This window comes from Parambassis ranga, chromosome 3 (genome assembly GCF_900634625.1).
Source record: "Parambassis ranga chromosome 3, fParRan2.1, whole genome shotgun sequence".
Lineage (NCBI taxonomy): Eukaryota > Metazoa > Chordata > Actinopteri > Ambassidae > Parambassis > Parambassis ranga.
The window spans coordinates 11,348,478-11,367,798 of NC_041024.1; the positions used below are offsets into that span (position 1 = coordinate 11,348,478).

The following is a 19,321-nucleotide window of genomic DNA, read 5'->3' on the forward strand; positions in this document are numbered from 1 at the left end:
ACATCACTATCCAAAAATTCTCATGACGACATCACAGCCTTCTGTGGGAGCAATATCGGTTTTGGGCGGGCCTCGGCTCTGACTATCTAAACAGCACATTATGCATTAGCTGCAGAGGGGTGTGTGTGATTAAAACCCTGTGCTGTTTGTTCATTCACTCTGCCATCAGTGAGTGCCATATGACTTCTGTGAACAACTATCTCTGTGCATAGACCTCCAGTCTCAGCTGGTGCTGGTTTATCTCCGGCAGCAGCCTCTGTAAGGCAAAACTACTTACATCAGAGCCCTCAGACCACCGATACAACACACATGACTTGTTTTCTGCTGCATGTGGACGAAGAAATTACTGCGTCACTGCTCTGTAATATTTCTCACTACTGTACTACCTCATGCATATCAAAAAAGCACCAGCAAACACAACAACAAATAACAAAGTAAAAATCAGCAGTACACTGGTATAGAAATCTGAAATTTAGATTTTCTCTTTCCTTGGTTTACTAACACTTTATGTGCTGCCTGTCAGAAAAGAGAAGCAGATGCTAACAAGGCAGAAAGAGGTCAGGGGGCTGTTTTAGGTGGATAGGGTAATAATAATACAAGTTCTTAAGAACTGACTAACATGAATAATGGCAAGTAGTTCAGGAGCACCCACGGCCAGATGGGGGTGATATCACACTGAAGCTCAGAGTCAGAGACATTCATCAGAAACAATATCTACCTACAAAATCTCACTTAGATTACATGTGGGTCTGTCACTTCAGTCTGTGTGTGCGCACGCTTGTGTGTGTTGGGGGAGGGGCAGATGGAGGGGTGGGGGTTAAAGTGAGAAAGAAAAGGAGACAGCGACAGACTAAAGAAAAAGTGAAGAAAAGGGGGTGGGGATTGGCTGGGAGCAGTTTCTCAAAAAAATTTGTCTAAATCTCACCATTCCACTTTGAAAGATTTAGTTTTACCAGAAGTCACTGTGAATAAATTGTGCACAGTTATTGGAAATGGCGATTCCTGTTGGTTGGAGTTAGGGTTTTCATTGCAGTGACTAATAGTGCTTCACAGTTTTGCCCTTTTCAGTGGGATCTGCCCTCAGCTGCTAAACACACACAAACCCTCCTCTGTAGCTGCGGCTGACGTCAACCGTCACTTAGCAACAGCCTTTTGGTGTAAAAGCAGCAGTGCTGACACCGTTTTCAAAAGAGGCGCACAGAGACAGACAGAAAGAAATTCTGAGAGAATGAGAAACAGAGATATAGAGAATAAAATAAGATAATAGTGAGTAAAATTTTACAGACTAATGTATATGATGTTTTGGTGAGAATGGAATGCAAAAATGCAGCATACAATCTAAAAACACTTTCAGACTGCTGAAGGAAGGGATTATGTTATGTTAATAAAGCTGTCTGGAGAACATGAAGTTTGTGGTGTGTACTATATCCTTCACCTCTGCTTCTCCGTCATTAAGTATCCACAGGGTCAATTTAAACAAGGAATCCCCCCCATCTACTGTATGTCATAGCTGTCACATTTACCCGTACAGCTCTCTCCAGCCGCTCTCACCCTGTCACTGGACTGAGCAAACAGTCAGGAAAGTCAGGAAAGGTTCAACAACCTCATCCTGAATCTAAAGCTGAGCCACCTGACATGTTTGCATTGTTGGTGACCTTTTAAGAACGCAAGAAAAATCAACACAGTCTTCTAATTTTATTTAAGCTTGATTGTTGCAAACAGAATCATCAACTTGGGGACTGATTTGCCATTACTTTTTAGGGAATTCCACATTTTTGTATAGTGCGAAAAGAGGCTGATACAACAATTATAAAAGGTCTAATTAGCCCAAAATTTGTTGATGGCAGCCGCTCAGCATTCCCCCTCCTCTAGTCCAAAATATGGGCCTCAACAATACAGCAACTCAGCCACAAATAAGTTTTGAACAGATAATAATACAAGCAGAGACAAGGTCAGGACATCATATCAAGGCTCATTAGAGAAGTATAAGAAACAGGGGACACATTGCACAACTCTTCAAACAGAGTTCAAAACAGAGTATCCAAAAAGCCATAACCCCAACTATGTCCTTGCATAATAGTAATTTATTAAACTGTTCTGTAAACAAAATGTTACAGAAAGAAGAAAAATAAAAAATAATCATCTTTTAATATTTTGTGGACCCTCTTTTATGGTGACTCTTCAGACAACGGAGTCATTAGGCTAAGCTCTGGTAGACCTATCATGAAAACTAAAGAGCTGCAAGCTAATTGCTGGTGATCATGACGCAAACCGTTTCCAGGGTAACCTGAGTTTTGGAGTACCCGCTCCAGCATTTCCTCATCTGTTTGCACTCACACCAGCAGGCTGACAATGCAGTCGCTGCATCCTGTTTCACTCTGCAGTCAGCCAAACACAGCGCCTCGCTCAAATTAACCCTTTCTACCAGTTCAGCTGCTGCAATGAAAAATTAAAAGCACCTATGCAAACTAATTTAGACTTTAAAAAAAAGTAGGATGAGAAGACAATTTACACAAGCTGTCACAGAAGCATCAGGACCAAATAACACAATGTTTTAACCTGTAAACGTCATAAATTATCATAAGAAATAATACATTTTAACTATGAATAGGAAACACATGAAAAACACATTAATAAATGCTGACTCAGCTCTCCACGGAACATTCATTATATGTTCACCTACACTGTCAAAGCTACCTGTGGCATCAACGGGGAGTTGACAAGCAATGAAGTAGGACAGCTTGCTCTTTACATTGCAAGTGTTACACAAGCACCTAAACACTGAGGTTAACTTCACACGTCATTCTCCTTCAGTTAAACAACAGCTCAGTTTAGGCCACATTTCATCAAACAGTATTAGAATTGGCAGCTCAGCTGTCATATTATTTAAGAAGTTCAGTGATGACTGCAATATTTTTATTTAAAATAACTATTGCAAAACAAAACCACAGGCAGTTCCGAGAGTAAATATTCACAACACTGATAAAATCTAAAATTTCCCCGAAATAAAAAGTACAAACTTTTCAGATAACACTTGTAACTTGATCATCCTTAAATAATGGTGATGCATGCTTACTCTCACAACTTCAACTGAAATAAGCCTACAATGAATAAAATGGAATTAACAAAAAAACTGGATTAAACCCACAGCCACAATGACACATTTTCAGAATGTAATGGACACACAGTGACACATCATGACCAATACATTTTAATGTTATCCGTTATACATTTGATTGTGAATTAAGTTTGTAAAAATATTTGTATCAGGCTGGGCATGTAGCAACAACCTGCCCGTGGAGGTTTTCACTGTCCTCTGGAAAAAAATAAAGCAGTGCTTGTTTTTGTATACACTTCACATACATAACCCCTGAAATGCTGATTCAGATGGTGCTTTAGTTTTGACAATAGCAAACCACAGGCAAAGGAGTAAGCAGACAGTTTCAGTAAATGCACTAAAGCATGAAATCATCCACAGAGGCTGAAGATGCCAACAGTAAAAACACAGCTTAATGGTATAATTATCATTTTGGTGTATGATTTTATCTTATTAGACTGAAAAGAGTATTGTACCTTTACATTTATTTAAAGCTGTTCCTAAAACACATAGCATTTCACACTGCTATTCAACTTCAAACCAAAAATCTATTATGTTTTACACCAAGGCAAACATTACAGATTCACATCACTGTAGGCCTTTGGTAAAAATACATTAAATAAAATACATAATGTTCCAAATAATAACTGTAGCTTTCTAAACAAAAAAGCTGATTTGAAGTACAATTCCTCGTGGCACCTTTTTTTCCCCCCACCTAAACAGTGCTTTGCACGCCGTCTGAAGCTCCCCGCTGGAGGCAGACACTATATTCTACAGGGCAATTAATAAGAATCTTTCAGTCCCCCCCCCTCTTTGCAATCACCCTGCAGTACGTCACTTGGTCGTGACGTCAATGTTATATCATTCCACATGGCTTTACAGCAAGCTAACGTGACAGCTGAGAGCTGCTCTGCGTTCTCGCTGCTCTCCCTCCAACCTTTCTCTCCGCAGCCTGCCTCTCTGTTCTTGTCTGGATGGTGGGGGGGTTAGTAAAGTGTATTATTTACCCCTGCCTGCCCTGCTGTGGACTGGTAACCACACACACAAAAAAAAGAGGATTGTCTCACTGAATTTAACATTGCACTGCCAGCACGGCCCCTTAAGGTCTTAATCATGAAGTAGTGCTTTTAGATTTCTACCATGGAAGTCCAAATACAATAATCCTACTTAAAAATATTAATTCCACTTTATTTTGTCCATCTCAAAATAACTATCTGGGTCTCAGAGACATGCTTACATCATTTTAATTATTTTATTTTATGTATTTTTGGGGAGGGGGTTAGGTTTTTGTTCAGGTTGACGATTACAATTTTTAAATAAATTATTCAAAGGACACAGAAACAAATATGGAGCAGACAGCGTGTAAATATATTTCAGTGTTAATCTATTTCCGAGTCTAAATTTGCGATCCTTGTGACTACCAGACAAGTGCAACATTCACCGCTAAATTAAATTAACGATTACAATGTTTTATAGGTCTCCAAAATGTCACACTTACTGTTATTTACTGATTTTTTTTAGATAGCAACAGAGGAAGTATTCAACAAAAAATGTGACACAGTTTATGCAGTAAATCTAGGATTCAGCCTGACCTCTGGCAAATTTAGTCAGAGCATAAGAGCTCTGGTTGTGCAGGGGGGGGGGTTGAGTTACTGTGGCTGCAAAACACAAAACTGAGAGTACAAATTAACATTAACTGAAACTGAAATGGGCCACTCTGACGTCACAAGAGACACTGTTCTTGGTGTGATACTGGACTTAAGATGGCAGTCGACCGACACTGACACATTGGACACGCATGCAGTAAAAACATGTGCTCAATTGATGTGCTCACTAACACTGCATCGAAGAAAAACAAGAGAAACTGACTCTTAAGTTAAGAAGTCCTTTCTCTCTTTTCATTTGTGTAATACTATGAACACTATTATTTTCTATAGTTTTTAAAGGACAGGTGATGCTTCTATGATTTGTTCATGTGAAATGTTTTTTATTATGTTTAGAAAATGTTAAACAGTTGTTGTAATGTTATACCTTGATGGTCTATAATACAGTATATAATACAGTGCATGCACAGTCTCCATAAAACTCTATATGAAAAGATGCACCTGTCCAATTTCATTTTCCAACTCAACACATTCCTTTGCATCTGCTTTGCATACAGTAGATCTAATAGTGAAGTCCTCTTCCTCAGAAGGCTCTATTTACATTCAATATCAAGCAGCCATTTTAAAAAGTTTTGACACTTCTGCTTGCTGTCTCTAATTTATTGGATCATAGTTTTAAACCATAGGGTTTCACCTGTAGACCGTAATCCTTAAAGCAGGATCTAAACGTACTTTATTACCCTCATCAATAACTCTTTTGACATGCATGTGTCATCTCTTGTGCATTTTATTATAACACAAATGACATGTGAACAAAAAAATCTAATAACTACCGTACTCTACCGTACCACTAGAGGCCAAAACTATCCAGCATACAAAAAATAGTGTCTGTTGTCTGTTCAGTCTGATCACTAGGCCACAGCCTTGTGAGATATCACCCCCTGCTCACTCTGTAGTGCCCTGTACAGTGTGTTTGCCATTTTGTAGTGCTGTCTGAACGTGTATTGAGAATCATTAAATCCCATATAGTGCACTCAATATATCCCACAATGCATCGTGAAAAGTTGTGCACAAGGGATAATTTCTACATTATGTATGTACTATCATGCAGATGTCATGTCATGCATGTTTTAATTATGCGACAGCAATGATGCAATTAACGCCCTGGAGAGAAAGGATGCGAGTCTGAAGTGTATGTTTCATTAGCCTGAGGATCTCATTTTGTGAGTAGGGAGTAGAGAGAGATTGGGTGATTATAGGCACAACCTATATTTTGTTTTATAATATAGTATGTAGAATTATACAATTCATAACTAATATGTTGTTGTAATACCAAACAATTCTGCCAGAGAGCACAAACTTGTTATATTGTCATGTAACTACAGCTGCACTCGCGTCTGGTTCAGCTAATAAATTTCAATACTTGTGGATCTATAAGCATAAATAAGTTAGCCATAAATGGTAAGTGATGCCCTTGAACAGACTCGTGCCAGCACTAAAATGACGGCAAAGAAGTTTGACTCAGCGACGAGATTCTCCAACAGCCATCCTTACGGTCAACATGTCCGTGGCTATTCATAGCCTCCACCACTCATTTATCACATGTATCAGCAAACCTTCAGTGCAATATCTTGGTCATCGCTATCATGTCAGACAGATGATTAATGAAGATCACACATATCGAAGCAGCTGAGAATAAAATTAAACGATCACAACATACAAGCTTCAATGTAATCAAAACATGTTTCTCACTCATCGGATTTATTGTTGTGTATTTTTCAGAAACATAAACCATGTTTTACTTTTTACAATTATGTCCCTTGCCTTATATTTAATTAAACCCACCACAGGCTCTAGAAAACTGTGCACGTTATATGTGAGCGACTAGCACGTATTACCGCAGGTTACTCTTTCACAACTGGCACTTTACGTGGAAAATGTTGCACTCATTCATTTTGTGCATTGTTTATACATCTGGCCCCTGGCGTCTCTCAGGCCACAAGGGCATATTGTTCAAAGCAGCTTTGAATATGAATATTTATGATGGTGTCGACTTGCAAAACGTCTGCACCCATATTAATGGCTATGAAGAACACGTCAGATGGGTCAAACATGCATAAGGATGGATTTTCACAATGAGTAAAAGGAGAATTATGGAAAGAAATTATAAGTACAATTGAATAAATGCCCCAACTTATTTTACACATGACGATGACATTAAAGCCATCAATACCCAAAAAGTTCTATAAAATTAAAAACTACAATTGAACCATTTTTTTAGTGTTAGGACCATGTTCCTCAACAGAGATTTAACAGAGGGCTGCTTACATCTGCACCTGTAGTTTTACATAGCTGCTGGTCATAAGTTGAACTCACACCTATTAATGTAGTTACCTTCAGTAAAAATATATAATCTATACAGATGAAGGTTATGGATCAGGCAGATATCATTTTTGGAGTGTGCTGTTCCAGGGTTTGAAAATGAACCTGACATTCAGTAAATCAGTAAAATGTGGTGATAATTATAAAAACAATAAGGGTGATCAGAAGAATGTGACAAGGAATGAGAGGTTTAAGAAACATTTTAACAGAACTGAATTTGACTCAGGTCGACTTTCTGTCAGCACCATTTATCCGTTATCCTGACCAAAACGTTTTCATTTGTATCCATAAGACGCTACATCTTAACAGAACCCTCTTTTTTTCATGCTGATGAGCTGACGTGCAAGCAATGTGTTGCTGCTAACAGAAAAACAATCCCCCTCTCAGCAAGTGAAAGACATAAAGTGGGGACCCAGAACAAAGTGGGTGGGGGGGGCTGGTGGGGGTGATAGAGTGTTTTGTGAACAAAATGTGTGAGAAGATGAAGAACACGTGTGACATCACCAGTGAACCCTGACTGACTCCTTTAAAAGTGTTTCTTTCTGACCTGTTTTTATGAGTGCCTCTGACACACACACATAGGCTGTCAGTCTTCCATTATTGCATACATTTATATTACTAAAAAAGTAGCTGCTAGCGATCTTCACCAACTATATTTATGACATCACAATCACAGAGCGTACAGCTGCTTACAACTAGTGGCTAACATATCTTTTAACTTCAGCCCGTTCTGCGGGTCAACACAATGACTTGTATAGGCTACCAAACACCATTCTAATATCCAGTGGGCACAACAACAACAAACATGCTGCCAGTAAGCTGCCTCACAGAGCTAACACCTACAGATAAACATGAACACATTTACAACTAACGGGCAATTCAAACTTTAATGCACCTGACTGGCAACTGCCGGAGGAAATCTAAACAATCAGGTATTTTATAGAGTGTACTTATGTTGTTTGTCTGTGTTTGTTTCTAAGAAAACCTTAAATGTTCAATAGCAGAGTGGCCAAGAGAGTGAGTGTGACCATAACACTAGTGATCCAGTGGTAACAAAACATTCTGATTAAATAAAAATAAAGTCCTGTTTCAACTTTTTTCCACAAAATATGAAAATATGGAGAGTAATGAAATAGAAACATATTTCAGATAAATAAAAGGGTTGGCTGAATGTTGGAGGCCGTCACTAAACTCACTGCTTACATCTCAGTATTCTGGGATCTAAAGTGTCAGTGAAGGATAGGATGAAGCAAAAAAGAAGAGGTGTAGCAGTCAAATAAGGATCTAAATCTCTGACACTCAAACAGATTTTTTTTCTCTGTTTAATTTTTTATGCTCCGTTTAGGGTCTACTGCAATGTGACTAGTAATCTGCTAATAGCACACAGCACAATAAGAGGGGAAAAACAACTCCTGGAAATAGCACAATTGAGACAAACTGGTCATACATTTTTAGTTCTCTTATCATGTCTAACAATGCCTGAAGGACACAAACACAATGAGTGTGAACTGATGGCTTGGCTTCCACTAAAGAACTGGGTGCTGTGTTTTGTTTTGTGTGTGTGTCTGTGTTTTTTAAATACATTGTTGACAATAGTGTTGGCATATGTCTACACAAATACGAAGGCAACCGCTTACGTCAGCTTTGTATCTGCAGCATATTGCACACCACTCGATGCCATTTGGATTTGTGTTGGTGTGTTGGTTTTCAAAGCTTAAGCAGAGAGGAGCATCACTTAGCAGTTAGCTATAATGTATGTAAACAGACAGCTTGTGCAGACACAAGCAAAGGAAAAGAAACACACTCTGGTGTGGACTGTGGACACTTAGGATTCCTGTGTGTGTGTGTGTTTGTTTGTGTTTGTCTTCCCACCCTCATTTTGTGTTGTTGATTGCCACAGTCATATGGGACTGCCTGGCCACATCACAGCTTTGCTCCTGCTCGTGTTGTTATTCTGCCAGCAGGACGTGCATGGGTAATTTAATTTTAATTTTTAAATAGATAACATGTAGACACATAGATTGTATAATGACAGGTATTTAATCTGATATTTAATCTGAAATATTTGTTAAAAATGACTTGCACACAAGCAGGCCTGACTGATATTACTCATATTAGAATAATGATAACCAATTGTCTGTACTACACTAACAAAATAATTCACAACACTGTGTTTTCTATTAGCTGTGACGTGACCAGTGTTATAATCTGATGCATTGCTTTCTGTGGGCTTTCATGACTCCTTGTTTTCCACTTGTGCACATGTGTTTGCCGTGGATGATCAGTGGGCCTACTTTTGCAACTACAACAACAGACGTGGTCCTGCAGGGGGGGGGGGGTGAGAGAGGGAGGGGGGGCACCTACCTGTTCTCTGGATATGCAGGGTAACGAAGGTCTGCGAGGCATTTTACAACTGCCATAATAGCTGGTCGACGTTTCCCCCAGTGAAACACAACTGGACCTTCTCCTAGGTCTGATCACAGGGACCTTTTCCTCCGCGCTGGAAATCCCACTCGGTGCTTCCCTCGTCGGGTAGTAACGATCAAAACAGAGCCCCAACAGGGAGCCAGAAACCCCAGCGAAGCAGGCGAAGAGCGGTCTGAGCAGTGCGGGCAGACCGCTCAAACTTGTAAAAGAAACAAGCCACACAACGCTGGCAAAAACCAGCACAAGAACACTGTGTTTGAGTTTCAGCGTCGGGATCAGCGTGAGGAGACCCACACATCCCAACACGAATAACAACCTGCCCACCATTTGCATCTGGTGCTGGTCCTCTCCCCATTGCAAAAACCGCAAAACCAAAAAATCCCCCAGGTAACACGATGCTGGCAGTGACATTAGCCAACATTTGCTGCTCTCCTTCTTTTTCCTTCTCAGGTAAAATGTCAGAAAGAAGAAAGCACATCCTATGCTGAATAAAGGGCTGATGGACTGGGAGAAGCCCGACAGAAAAGTCCGCAAATCCCAAAGCGAGTCACTTTGCAAGCTCCTAGAAATGAAAAAAGAAACCGCGAAGATGACAAACGCGCCGACGTACAGGGCAGAGACCTTCAGCAATTTGGAATTAAGAATGTCTTCGTTGCAAAACCTGCACACGCTAAACAAAAATCCCCTCTGATGGTCCTGTTTCAGGGGGGTGACGCAGCTCTTCACATAGCCGTTCCTGAAGCCCTCTGAGCTGTTTACACTTCCAGCTCCGTCGTGGTGCCTTATTTTACTGTGCAAAGCCTCTCCGTCCTCCTGTGCAGCCATGGCTCGACTCTGGCTCCTCGTATCCACACTAAAGTGCCCCTCTCCCACTATTCACGCCGTGTTAACGCTGAACTACATGACAGCAAACGCACTCCATGGTCACTCAAACGTGCTCCAGCACTTGGACTAAAGAAAGAAGGTGAGATGTTGTTTTTTTAGAAACTGGGCTCTCTGTCGCCGCCTACAGGCCACAACTCTCCACCTCAGGGCTTTGTGATGTGGAGCGCAGGCCGAACCAATCCTCAGCTGCAGCGTGAGCACAATATTATTAACAATACAATATTTACAATAAACAATATGTGACTGTGTATGATAGGAACATTTCATAAAGGGTCTGATTAAATAGAAAAGAATTCTACATCGAGTGTTTTATATTTTAAAGTAGGTTTGGGGCGTTCCTCCTTGTGGTGTAGTCATCGTTTTCATTTAAACTTGACACACACTGCGACTAAACGTAATTATCACCTTAAGTTTAAATAAAGTAATCAATATGCTATTTTAGAATGAACTGGTCTTTTGGTCAACCTGTGACCACTGTTGTCGTTGGATCATGTTGCGTTGTGATCGTTTGGTTCGCCTGCCGTGAGCTCAGGAAAAAGGGACGATTGCCGATCTAATCGATCCCACATAAAAATCGGTGGGATAGAGGTGCCTTACTTTTTTATGAAAATAATATACTTTTATATACACCAAAAATGTGCACAATATTATAATATACATATAATTTAGAGTAAAAGTGAGAACAATTCTAAAATGAAATTTAATGTAATTTAAATGCAATAATCATGCTTATGTCTATTTATTTACCCCTATATTACACAATGATTTTAACAACACATACATGATTATATTATTTAATCCTGAAGTGCAGAGCCATCTTTCTAATGCTTACTAATGTCACTATGTTCCTGTCGCTGACAAGCAAAAATGTCAGTATGGCACATTGCTTTACACGTAAACGTGTGAGGAACAAATAGTCAGCAGGAAAAATAATTGGATATCAGTCTTGTTCCTGCACTGTGTGACAACAGTGGTATACAAAATATGACTAACTAGTTATAATATTTGCTCCTTTAAGTAAATCTGGCCTATCTACTATCATTAAAATGTGTGTGCGTCATAACGTTTACATTAATTATTGAATAATTGATTGCTCTGTGGCAGATGACCAAGGACTTTATTTTTATGTTTCTGTGCTTCCACTGGAGGGTGCTGCATAACTGTAAAATACAATATTCGTTTTCTTGATTATTAAAATCACATTAAGAGATTTTTTAATTTTTTAATAATATCTATTCGATATTTTTTTTCTACTTGAACCCGTCATTTTGGGTTATTACTAAACTCGTATTAAAGAGAGTTTGGAAAATCTAGAGAATGCCCGACAACATTTAATAAGGGTCATTGTTTGACATATTACACTACTATTTGTGTCTAACAACATTAGTCACAGGTAAAGTGAGAATATACCAGCATGGATTTTCTTGTATCTGTGTAAAAGACAAGGTGATATTCCGGATAGCTTTCTCGTGTGTGGTATTGCGCTCATGATTGACCCTTCCGGCGCTCCGTAGTTGTGATGTGGCTCTGGTAAGTGATTCTTCCACGTCACTAGGAAGTGTGTGGAGAGCGGAGAGAGACAGCTCGGCAAAGGGGTCTTTTCAGAATCTTTGCAGATGTAAATATCAAAAACTGGATATCCAAGACCACCTCGGAGGATAATAGTCGTTGAGTTTGGTAGGTTATGCAACATATTTCCAATGTGCATAAGATTTTTATACTTGTTCACCCGTCATCACTGACAAGACAGCTGGCTAACGTTGCTGTCCTCCATTTCATTGCTAGCCAGAGCCAAAGCTAATCTGCTGTTAGCTAACGTTAGCTATGAAGCCACTGGTCGTATATCTAAATTAAATCTAACTAAGTAGGTGACTAACTGGTAGACATTTGCGACTACAAGGCTTCGCGGTACAAACTGGTCGGCACCAGTGCAGGTAACGCCATTTAATGCTGCGACAGTAGCTTCTACGTTATAGGAGGATGTAGACTGTACTTTCTGCGTGTCACAATTTCTTTACTTCATTCCAACTTCAGCTTCCTTCACTGTTTCAGTATCGGCTCTTTTGTGTGTGTTTGTTTTTATCAGTGTGTTATTAGTTGTCTAATTTGACACGAGATGCCGCAGGAAATGTCTTTTCAACAGCACAGGAGCGATTGTGTTCAGCGGGGCAGTAACACACTGTTGGAGATCAAGAAGAACACCCATTTAGTTTATTAGTGGAAAAAAATCCACTTAAAACATAGTATTCCGGTCTGCATTTCTAATTGTCTAGATTTGTCAGTACCTTACAAGCAAGTTTCAACATTATTATAAAAGTTGATTAAATCTTCATTGCAGCTCCTGGTTGGCCAGGCTTTAGGTGTTAGGATGTTTGACAAATACATAAATACACAAGCAGTGCATTATTCAGGTGACCTGAAGCAGTATATATAGTAACTGGAGTTCCAATGAAAGTAATGAGCAGCTTCCTTTGGCAGACAGGTAAATGACAACCAGTTGCCTGTACCTAATTATTCTGTTTTATGATTAAGTACAGTTGATTTAGTAAGTTTGTTTAGAACGTTTTTGCAGTGTACTAAACATGTGTTTTTTTCTGTTTTTAGGTATCATCCAGTGAGTGATATTCATTGGGATTCTTCTAAAGAGATACAAGACACAGCAGCAAAATGACAGCTGCAGAGAACGTTTGTTACACTCTGATCAATGTTTCATCTGATTCAGAGCCCCCCTCTGAAGTCAGCCTGAAAACTGATCTAGGTGAGTATTCTAAATGTCTGATTAGACATTAATGGAATGAATACCTGATTCATAGTATATTTGTCTTTCTACAGAAAAGGGGGAGATCAAGGCAAAAACCGAAGCCCTGAAGAAAGTAATCATCATGATTCTGAATGGTGAGAAGTTGCCAGGACTGCTGATGACCATAATTCGCTTTGTGCTGCCACTTCAAGACCACACCATCAAGAAGCTGCTGTTGGTTTTCTGGGAGATTGTCCCCAAAACAACCCCAGATGGCAAGCTGCTTCAGGAGATGATCCTGGTCTGTGATGCTTACAGAAAGGTAAGCTCACACTCAAACTGATATGTAGTGACTGGTAAAATCAACGTAACTAATGAACTGATATTTTGCATTGATGTTATCCATAACTAATATAATCATCATTTAAATACTGAAATATTTCACTTTCAGGACCTGCAGCATCCCAACGAGTTCATCCGTGGCTCCACTCTGCGCTTCCTGTGCAAGCTGAAGGAGGCCGAGTTACTTGAGCCTCTCATGCCAGCAATTCGAGCCTGTCTGGAACATCGTCACAGTTATGTGCGCCGCAATGCTGTCTTGGCCATATACACTATCTACAGGTACAAACGGTTTCATTTAAAGTTGCCATGTCGTATAATTCATGTTTTATACTCCTGTAAAGAGGGAATACCAAGCAACTTTATTTTATTTTTTAAGGAACTTTGAACACCTCATTCCGGATGCTCCAGAGCTGATCCACGATTTTCTTGTCAATGAGAAAGATGCGAGCTGTAAAAGAAATGCTTTCATGATGCTGATTCATGCAGATCAGGTCTGTAACAAATTAGCACATAGTATATTTCTGACTATTTCTTTGGTTGTGTGCCACTAATCTTGCAGCATCTCAAGGCCATTAATTCATTTCCATGTTCACTTCTCAACAGGATCGAGCACTGGATTATCTCAGCACGTGTATTGACCAAGTTCATACTTTTGGAGACATCCTTCAGCTTGTCATTGTGGAGCTGATTTACAAAGTAAGTCACTGCTTTTATCAGTCTTTTTAGTACAAAACACATACAACCAGAGCTCATTCCACATCTGAGCCTTTTCCCTATTTGTTCTTTTAGGTCTGCCATGCTAACCCTTCTGAGCGAGCCCGTTTCATCCGTTGCATCTACAATCTACTGCAGTCCTCCAGCCCAGCTGTCAAGTATGAAGCTGCTGGCACTCTTGTGACCCTCTCCAGTGCTCCCACAGCCATTAAGGTACAACTGCATGGTTTTGTCAGTGGTCTTGTATATGTCAAATACTGTGTATGTAGTTCAGATATTTTACACAATTGCAGTAATGTCTTTGGTCTTGTACAGTCTTTTATATGAAATCTGTGCTCTGCTGGACTACAGGCTGCCGCCCAGTGCTACATTGATTTGATCATCAAGGAGAGTGACAACAATGTCAAGCTGATTGTTCTGGACCGTCTGATTGAACTAAAAGAGCATCCTACTCATGAGCGTGTACTACAGGTACGTAAATTATCACCACTAATTTTTTTTCCTGCTGTTAACACATATTTTGTATAACATATACAAAATGTGCAAAATATACAAACATAATGATACCCTACTGACATAAAAAAGTAACTTATTTATTATGTTATTTTTCATTAATATGAGCATTATTTAATATAAGATCATAGCAACACTGAAAAGAAAATATCCTTAAACGTTTATGCTGTTCAGGATATATAGCTTTAAGTTTGACAGCTCTCTTTGCACCAACAGTGTTTCCACTTAAGACACAGTGATTTTTCACTAATGCTTGTTTATCCAGGACCTGGTGATGGACATCCTGCGTGTTCTTAGCACTCCTGACCTGGAAGTCAGAAAAAAGACCTTACAACTGGCGCTGGACCTCGTCTCATCTCGCAATGTAGAGGAGGTCTGTTGCATATTATATTGTTGTTTCCTTCTTCCTGCAGGGAAATGTAAAACATCTGGTGTATTTAGATGAAGTGACATAGATCTGTTTTTCAGTTGGTGATTGTTTTGAAGAAGGAGGTCATCAAGACAAACAACGTAACAGAACATGAAGACACTGATAAATACAGACAGCTCTTGGTGCGCACTCTCCACTCATGCAGTGTGCGCTTTCCTGACATGGCTGCTAATGTCATACCTGTGGTGAGTAACTTATTTCCAGGGCACATTGAAAATAATGTTCTTTGACTTCTTTATATTTATTAAAACACACTTTTAACAGAAAAAACATGTATGTGTGCAATGAAATGTTTTACAGCTGATGGAATTCCTGAGTGACACTAATGAGGCAGCTGCTGCTGACGTGCTGGAGTTTGTGCGCGAGGCCATACAGAGGTTTGACAACTTGAGGCCCCTTGTCATCGAGAAGATGTTGGAAGTCTTTCATGCCATCAAAACTGTCAAGTAAGTCTTTACAAGTATAATTAATGTTAAAAATTGCAGGGCCCTAGTTAATATTTGTGTTTCTATCCTAATGATTATAATGTGCACATCAGAATTGATAACAATTAAATAATTAATTATATTTTGGGCTTGGTAACAAGAAGTCAGTCTCTGTAAGCCAGATGGCGCTGAAGAGCCAGTTTTAGCATACCACACAGTTGCCTTTTGTCTCTGAGAAGATATGATGATCAAAAAAGAAAAAATACAGAAACATTTATCACTGTGTGTGACCTTTGTCTTACTCTCCTCTGTCAGGATTTACAGAGGAGCATTGTGGATCCTGGGAGAATACTGCAGCACCAAGGAAGACATTCAGAGTGTGATGACAGAAGTACGCAGGTCCTTGGGAGAGGTGTGTGCTTAAATTCTGTTAGACTAGATGTAACTTAAGCTTACTGGTAAGTCCCATGTAACTCAATTTGGCACTTAATGTGACGTGTTTCTTACTTTAACAGATCCCAATTGTAGAGAATGAGATCAAGAAAGAGACTGGTGAGGTGAAGGCTGAAGATGAAGTAAGCGCTGCTCCAGCTCAGAAGCTTGTGACAGAGATGGGCACCTATGTGACCCAGAGTGCCCTCAGCTCCTCTAGGCCTTCAAAGAAGGAGGAAGATAGGTAAGAACGCTTAGCCCATAATATGCTCTTGTTTGTTGGGTTTGCTTCCACTTCACTCAGTAGGTTTTGTTGTTTTGTAACAGACCCCCACTAAGAGGCTTCCTAATGGATGGAGACTTCTATGTGGCAGCTTCCCTGGCCACCACACTGACCAAAGTGGCCTTGCGTTATGTTGCTATTGTTCAAGACAAAAAGAAACAAAATGTAAGTTTCCCCTCTTTAACAAATGACCCTTTTGATCATTTTGCCTGCTGCTTGTGCCTCTAATTGGTACATTGTTGCTCTTCTTAGTCATTTGTTGCAGAATCTATGCTGATCATGGCCACTGTGCTGCACCTGGGAAAGTCCTCTCTGCCCAAGAAGCCAATTACAGACGATGATGTTGACCGCATCTCGTTGTGCCTGAAGGTCCTGTCAGAGTGTTCACCACTCATGAATGACATATTCAACAAGGAATGTCGCAAATCGCTGTCACACATGCTGGCTGTCAGACTGGAAGAGGAGAAGCTGTCACAGAAGGTAATGAGAGTTGACTCAGGGGGTTGAACTCAACACTTAATCTTTTGACACAGCTGAAGCATCATCGCCAAAAAGAGGAAGTGAACTAATGTTTGTGATTGATGCCACATACACCCCCAGTCTTCTGACCTTTATACACAACAGCAAGTCTTTGTTATTTTGTTCTATATCCTATGATAGTTGTTCTTTTTGTCTTTTAGGTCAACTACTGACCTCACTTTTAATAAGTTGTATTTTTCTATCCTGACCACAGAAAGAGTCCGAGAAACGTAACGTAACTGTGCAGGCAGACGACCCCATCTCCTTCATGCAACTCACAGCCAAAAATGAAATGACTTCCAAGGAGGACCAGTTCCAGCTGAGCCTGCTGGCAGCTATGGGCAACACTCAGAGGAAGGAGGCTGCAGATCCTCTGGCATCAAAACTCAACAAGGTACACCACAAACCCTCCAGAAATCATACCATATGAGAGACCTGGAAATCATCCAATTCTGGGCTTGGAGATTATCTCTGCTTAATTTTGAAAACTTGCCCATTTATTGTAGCAGTGAGGGACCTTAGTGTGGCATTTGCCTCAGAGGATAATATTGCTTGGCATACTGGGGAAAGAGGTCTTTATCTTTTAGTTTTAGTAAAATTGATAATTAACTGTAGTTCCCTTTGCTTCTGAACCAGGTGACCCAGCTGACAGGCTTTTCAGATCCAGTTTATGCTGAAGCCTACGTCCACGTCAACCAGTATGACATTGTGTTGGATGTGCTAGTGGTCAACCAGACCAGTGATACTCTACAGAACTGCACCCTTGAGCTGGCCACTTTAGGTTTGTGTTTCACCTCCTTGTATAAATGTGCAGGTTTTCCTTTCAGTCCAGGCTCTAAATTCATTTTCTCCTTCCTACAGGAGATCTCAAGTTGGTTGAGAAGCCTTCACCTCTGACTCTGGCCCCTCATGATTTTGCTAACATCAAGGCTAACGTCAAGGTTGCGTCAACAGAGAATGGCATTATATTTGGAAACATTGGTATGAGAATAATTTTGTGTTGCTCAACATGTTAATTTAAAGCATTTTCTCTTACTTATGGCCATAACTTTATTCCTTGTTCCCAGTCTATGATGTGTCAGGAGCTGCTAGCGACAGAAACTGTGTTGTGCTCAGTGACATCCACATTGACATCATGGACTACATCCAGCCAGCCTCCTGCACTGATGCAGAATTCAGACAGATGTGGGCAGAGTTTGAGTGGGAGAACAAGGTAAGCTTTGCTCATTTTTTACACTTTTTTTGTAAAGTTTAGAAAAACATGAAAATTAAAGATTGCTCTTGACCTTTCTTTATTGCAGGTGACAGTGAACACCAACATAACTGAGCTGAACGAGTACCTCCAGCATATCCTCAGATCCACCAATATGAAGTGTCTGACTCCAGAAAAGGTCAATGTGAGACATAAAACTGACAAGTGAAAGTAACATTTTTACATCTAGCAGCACAACAAAAAGCTTTTGGTGCTGCTGCATAAGAATCATAGGATGCCCTATTGTAACCCTTAGTAACTTATTGCACCCTATGTTTTTCTAATGCAACAGGCACTGTCTGGTTTCTGTGGCTTCATGGCTGCCAACCTTTATGCTCGTTCTATCTTTGGAGAAGACGCCCTGGCCAACGTCAGCATTGAGAAGCCCTTCCACCTGGGGCCTGAGGCACCTGTCAACGGTCACATACGCATCAGAGCCAAAAGTCAGGTGGGTCACAGCTGCTGCATCATCAACCCTTATGAATCTGAAGAGTGCTGGGCTGAATTTATCTGTCCTCAATTCAACACAGTCAGTTTCTCATTTTTATTAGATGGTTCACTCATGTTCTCACCAGTACATCTCAGATTTGTTAATAGAATGCATCTGTTACAATAAACCACCTTTGTTTTTCCCACAGGGCATGGCCCTGAGCCTGGGTGACAAGATCAACCTCTCACAAAAAAAGGCAAATGTCTGAAACAACCTGCTGATCTCTTGTATAATGCGTCTTTAACGCCTTTTCATCACTGCAGATTAAGAACTCTATATGGTCAGTTGATTCTGTGCTCTTTTTTGTTTTTTTACATCAGCTCTTTCTGAAACTACATCTCAGCAATGTTCTATCCCTGTCCTGTTTAATTTTCAATAAACATATATATTAAAATATTGGCAAAGTGATGCTCTGTGCTGTAGTCATTGAGGAAAAATGCTAGTAACCACTTAACATAAAAAACCCCTTTAAAGTTAAAGTGAAGTAATATGTTACACAGCACTCCTGACTTAAAGGTGGCTGTTCCCTAAAGTGAAAGGACTTCTTCCTAAATCTCCTACTGTGTCTGGCTTCATAACTCTGGGCTCTAATTAGAATTCCTCAGAAGCCTCATGTGATAGCTCACTTGGTGTGAAACTGATTGGAATTTGTCCTGTTAGTACTGCCACACTGTGTCATCACCAGTACTCTAATACGTACTAGGAAAGAACACCATATCTTTTATCGCAGGATAAAATATTGCAGTGATTTTAAATGTATTTCCTAGAGCCATCTGCAAGGTTTAC

At 40.0% G+C, this 19,321-nt stretch overlaps 2 protein-coding genes across 5 annotated transcripts in view; one reads left to right on the top strand and one right to left on the bottom strand.

The window, feature by feature from the left end:
- pde3b (phosphodiesterase 3B) overlaps positions 1-10,497 on the bottom strand; it is a 37,073-nt gene extending 26,576 nt beyond the window's left edge. For 3 of the 4 annotated variants that reach the window (XM_028401421.1, XM_028401420.1, XM_028401418.1), the window contains exon 1: positions 9,448-10,496. In XM_028401421.1, coding sequence (XP_028257222.1) covers positions 9,448-10,335 — 888 coding nt within the window. In that variant the 5' untranslated portion in view covers positions 10,336-10,496. Of the gene's footprint in view, positions 1-9,447 lie in introns of all 4 variants that reach the window. The other variant, XM_028401419.1, reaches the window with a different exon arrangement.
- A 1,425-nt stretch (positions 10,498-11,922) lies between these two features.
- Positions 11,923-18,943, top strand: copb1 (COPI coat complex subunit beta 1). The gene is made up of 22 exons (XM_028402400.1): positions 11,923-12,072; positions 13,000-13,153; positions 13,228-13,457; positions 13,587-13,756; positions 13,854-13,968; positions 14,081-14,173; positions 14,267-14,404; positions 14,543-14,662; positions 14,970-15,077; positions 15,173-15,319; positions 15,435-15,580; positions 15,875-15,971; positions 16,075-16,235; positions 16,319-16,439; positions 16,527-16,754; positions 17,008-17,187; positions 17,430-17,574; positions 17,655-17,774; positions 17,861-18,006; positions 18,095-18,184; positions 18,338-18,493; positions 18,684-18,943. Exons 2-22 carry the CDS (start codon positions 13,063-13,065, stop codon positions 18,741-18,743), a joined length of 2,862 nt encoding a protein of 953 aa, XP_028258201.1. The 5' UTR covers positions 11,923-12,072; positions 13,000-13,062; the 3' UTR covers positions 18,744-18,943.
- Positions 18,944-19,321: the final 378 nt, after the last annotated feature.

Coding starts and splice junctions, on each gene's coding strand:
- copb1 (XM_028402400.1), top strand. CDS start 13,063: ATGACAGCTGCAGAGAACGTTTGTTACACTCTGATCAATGTTTCATCT. Junction 13,458..13,586: donor TCTGTGATGCTTACAGAAAG/GTAAGCTCACAC, acceptor TTTCACTTTCAG/GACCTGCAGCATCCCAACGA. Junction 15,078..15,172: donor CATCTCGCAATGTAGAGGAG/GTCTGTTGCATA, acceptor TCTGTTTTTCAG/TTGGTGATTGTTTTGAAGAA.